The sequence below is a fragment of the Hyaena hyaena genome, unplaced genomic scaffold (assembly GCF_003009895.1).
Source record: "Hyaena hyaena isolate Hyena2069 unplaced genomic scaffold, ASM300989v1 scaffold_1833, whole genome shotgun sequence".
Lineage (NCBI taxonomy): Eukaryota > Metazoa > Chordata > Mammalia > Carnivora > Hyaenidae > Hyaena > Hyaena hyaena.
In genome coordinates, this window is record NW_024082456.1 from 66,273 (window position 1) to 70,468 (window position 4,196).

Sequence of the window (4,196 nt, forward strand, 5' to 3'; positions counted from 1 at the left end):
TGCATCTTATTATCAAAAGATATTTTTAATGTTTATTTATTTTGGGGGGAGAGAGAGAGGCAGAGCACGAGCAGGGGAGGGGCAGAGAGAGAGGGAGACAGAATGTGAAGCAGGCTCCAGGCTCTGTGCTGTGATCACAGAGTCCAACACGGGGCTCAAACCCACGAACCATGAGATCATGACCTGAGCTGAAGCTGGATGTTTAACCAACAGAGCCATCCAGGTGCCACTCTTATTATCTTATTTGTTAAGGAGCTGACAGTCTCTGCCTTTGTGATCAAACCTTAGCTGAGCATGTAGAGTCAAATTTCCATCTGGCATTCTTCTTCTGCCTAAAGAAAAAAAATTAATACTGCAGGTTTTCTGTTGAGAAATTTTGTTAACTTTTTGTTGTTTAAAAAGTTTTACCTTTTTTTTAAATAGACTTTATTTTTTAGAGCAGTTTTAGGCTCACAGCAAAACTGAGCAGAAGGTACAAAGATTTCCCACATCCCCGCTGTCTTCACACACGCGCAGCCTCTCCCTCACTATCCACATCTGGCCAGAGAGTATATCCTACAGTTGATGCACCTACAGTGATTCATCATTACCCCGCGGTGTAGTTCCAGAACAGTCCACATCAGAGCTCCAGAGCAGGGTTACCAATGCCGTCCCTTTGTGAGGACTGTCTCCACCTTGCGGGTGGGAATGCGGGTGTCCCAGACGGGTGTGTGTGTTCCTGGAATTCTCCATCCAATCCCTGTCGGGTGGTTTTGTTTTCCTCTGGGCTTGCCAAGTTTAGCACCAAGGTGCTGAGCCAGGCAGTCCGGCCAGGATTCGAGAGGGCCCTATTCTGCACCTGGGAGCTCCGTCCCCGTCCAGATGCCCCCGCTCTGGTTTCTGGTGCTGGGAAGGCAGCATCTCGTGCTGCCTGAACTTTGATCCATCTCTGCTCGGCTTGGATCCTTCTTCCTGGAGCTTTGGGCTGAAACCTGCTTCCCACAGGAGACTGAGGCCTCGCCGTCTGTCACGGCCCCGCACTGCTGCATGTCCAGCGTCTGGAACAACTGCCTGGCATCTGTCTGCTTCCCCAGCTGCGTCCTGTAGGAAGGCAGTTCCCACAGCTGTCCATCCTTCTCTTAATGGGAAGTGGGACCCAGGCTCTTCTCCCTGGGAGTCTGCTCCCCTCTCCCTGACAGCCAGGTGTCTTGTGTGCGTACAGGGCTGGTGTCGGGGAAGATGGGAAACGTCTCCACCTGCGTCTCCTGGAACCGTCGGAACCAACATCTGGAGACCACTCTTCCAACCGCAGCACCTTCAAGCCGCTGGAATGTGCTTCGCTAACCACCGAGCGGCTGTTAGGCTCCAGGCGCTCTACCGGGCGGTCCAGGCAGGATCAAGACAAAGTCCGTGCCCTTAAAAAGTGATGCAACCAAGTACGGGGATTGGAAATATGCAAATGTACGGGACACAGCCATCAAGCAAGATTCACAGAAGGAGCCCTGGGTCCGAACCCTGCAGTGAGTCAGAGGAAATCTATTCCTTCTGGAAAGCCGCTTTCTTTTTAAGGAGAAGGTAGGATTTGCGATGGCCTGGGGAGGGGAGGGATGGGTTAAAGTTCACCGGAAGGGTGACTACATGCCCGCGATGAGGTCAGCGGGGGCAGAGGCGCCGGCGATAGGAGGGCAAAGGGAATATTTCGGGGAGAGCAAGCAGGCCGGTTTCACTGGGGTCCATAATTTGCAAAAGGGGAGTCAAACCAGATAACCCTTGGAAAATAAGTTTAGGTCCCCCTGGGGATTCCTACAGAGTGTCGAAAGGTGAGTCCAGGCACACGTTCTAAATTGTCAGTTTGGTAACAGTGACCACAATCACCAGATTTTTTAAAAAAAAATCAAGCTTCTAATTGTTTTGGGGAAAGTTTTTAATTTCATTTTGCTTCTACAAACTTCCAAGAGGCCGTTTACAACGCTTTACACCACTCCCGTCGGGTATCTGGATTTGTTATTTCTTTCTTCGGCAGCACTTTCGGCCACTGAGAGAGCATCGGCCGATCTGTTCTTCCTTTGGAAGGCAGCCCAGCACAGCACAGCGGCCGCTTCTTAAGCTGCAAAACTGCTTCTGCAGGAGGCTTATAATTCCTCCATTTCCTACGGTGAAAAAGCAGAACATGTGGAAGGCTTGGTCCAAGTACATGGCTTTAGGGATCCCCAACTATCCGATCTGTTACCTTTCTTTTATTCTCACCCCCCCTCCCTGACTTCAATATACACTGCTACTTAGGGTCAGGTAGTTGGAAAGTGAATTCAGGTATAATCCTAGTTGTATACCTCATGGGGAGAACCTTTACATTTCTTTCAATTAAAACATGAAAAAACACATGGTATAAAGACACTGGTTAGGATTTGGTTGATACCAATTTGTAATTTCCTTTTTTAATAAAATATTATTCCAATCACTATTAATCACTCAAGGGAATTGTTTGTTTTTCTTTTATTTTAGGGTATCCTCTTTTTTAAAAAAAAAAATTACCAGGGCGCCTGGGTGGCTCAGTTGGTTAAGCGTCCAACTTCAGCTCAGGTCATGATCTCACAGTTCGTGGGTTCAAGCCCAGCATCTGGCTCTGTGCTGACAGCTCGCAGCCTGGAGCCTGCTTCGGATTTTGTGTCTCCCTCTCTCTCTGCCCCTCCCCAGCTCATGCTCTGTCTCTCTCTGTCTCAGAATTAAATAAAACACTAAAAAAATGTGTAAGTAAATAAATAAATTTCCTTTTATGTTTCTATAAAGTGAGAAGTAAAGTAAGGGAGGACTAAGCAACAATCAGCTGGGCTTCTGTGGGCCACAGCCCAGCCAAGGACCACAGTGGTGGCAGTGGGGGGGGGCGGAGCGTGGCCACTGGGAGCACCCAAGCGTGGGAACCCACAGGGTCAGGAGCTGGGGTGGTTGTGGTCCCCTGGGTCTCAAGAGGCCCAAAGACTTTACTTGGAACCAGCAAGCTAGCAAGTGGAAGTCTGTGCTTCTGAGCTCAGATTAAATCAATCTTCCCCGTTGGTGTTAAAAGTTTTTGTATTATTGTCTTTATGTCTCATGAATGAGTAAAACCATGTTTCCATGAAGCTTTCCAACCATCTTTGTGAGCTATGATCCTCAACAGAAAAGAAAACGGTGACTTCTGTTCCTATACAACAAATCTCCTTGGTGTAAAGCTCCCTGAAGGATGAGGAGGGACTGACCTCTTTGCAACTCCTTCAACCCACTCACCTCCCGACCCATCTTACCTGGAACAGGCATCAAGAACAGGAAGGGCAACACGAAGAGAAGGTAATAGATTCTCATGGCCGACGGGCTTCGCAGCACGCTGAGACTGGGTGGCAAGGTGTGTTCATCCACTTTATAAGGGTTGCAGGACACAGACATAGGTACAAGTAAGCAACGGCTGCAATTCCTGTAATAGTACAGTGATGACAATATGACGTGTTTCCTGATGCTTCATACCTATGTCTCTTACCCCATAGGCCACGCCCACTCAGCCCAAGTTAATTGCAAACCTAAAGGGTGAAGCAAACTTGAGGTGAGCACACAGCTATCCTGATGCCCTCTAGGCTCCAGGAGCTGGTCCAGGTCTCACTCAGAGCTGGTTATAGATATAGGTGGGAAAGACCCCCTCCTCTTGGGAGCTGTCCTAGGGCATGTAGTCTGGACCTGCCTTGTCCCCACTGTGGTATTTCTGAGCTTTCTTCCTAAAGCCCTGGGGGAGTCTGAAGCTCGCCTGGGACCAAAGCAGTCCAGCTTTGGACATATTCAGGATCAAGGCGTAAATTCAGGCTGAGTCACACCCCAAGCCTGCACAGGTATGCCTGAAATTGAGATAAAATGGGATCAGTTTCCAGATAGTAGGAGAGGGAGGAGAAATGGGCTACTTTCCAGAGTCCCTCCCCGATGCTCCGTGGCATGTGATGCAGGACAATAACTTGGGTGAAACATGGCTTACACTTCATCATCATCTGAAAACTGTCAAATTCATGAGTCAAGGTGTCTCATTTTCCCTCATCAGAGAAGGAGAATGCTGGGATGATGTATTTGGGAGACTGGCACCTCTTCCTTGTTGATGACACTCCCTATACAAATGAGGGCCTTAGGAAGGCACATATAAGACTTCTGGTTATTCATGGTTCGGGAGCATTCAAGGAAGTCCAGGATCATGTGATTTCCACTGG

General features: G+C 48.7%; 1 protein-coding gene across 1 annotated transcript; it reads right to left on the minus strand.

Annotated features, from left to right (window-relative positions):
• Window positions 1–1,966: 1,966 nt before the first annotated feature.
• LOC120226768 (beta-defensin 103A-like) lies at window positions 1,967–3,343 on the minus strand. Its single transcript, XM_039224933.1, has 2 exons — window positions 3,258–3,343; window positions 1,967–2,129 (listed from the first exon to the last, which is right to left on the minus strand). The coding sequence occupies exons 1-2, from the start codon at window positions 3,313–3,315 to the stop codon at window positions 1,984–1,986; spliced, it is 204 nt and encodes a 67-aa protein (XP_039080864.1). The 5' UTR covers window positions 3,316–3,343; the 3' UTR covers window positions 1,967–1,983.
• Between the last annotated feature and the right edge of the window lie 853 nt (window positions 3,344–4,196).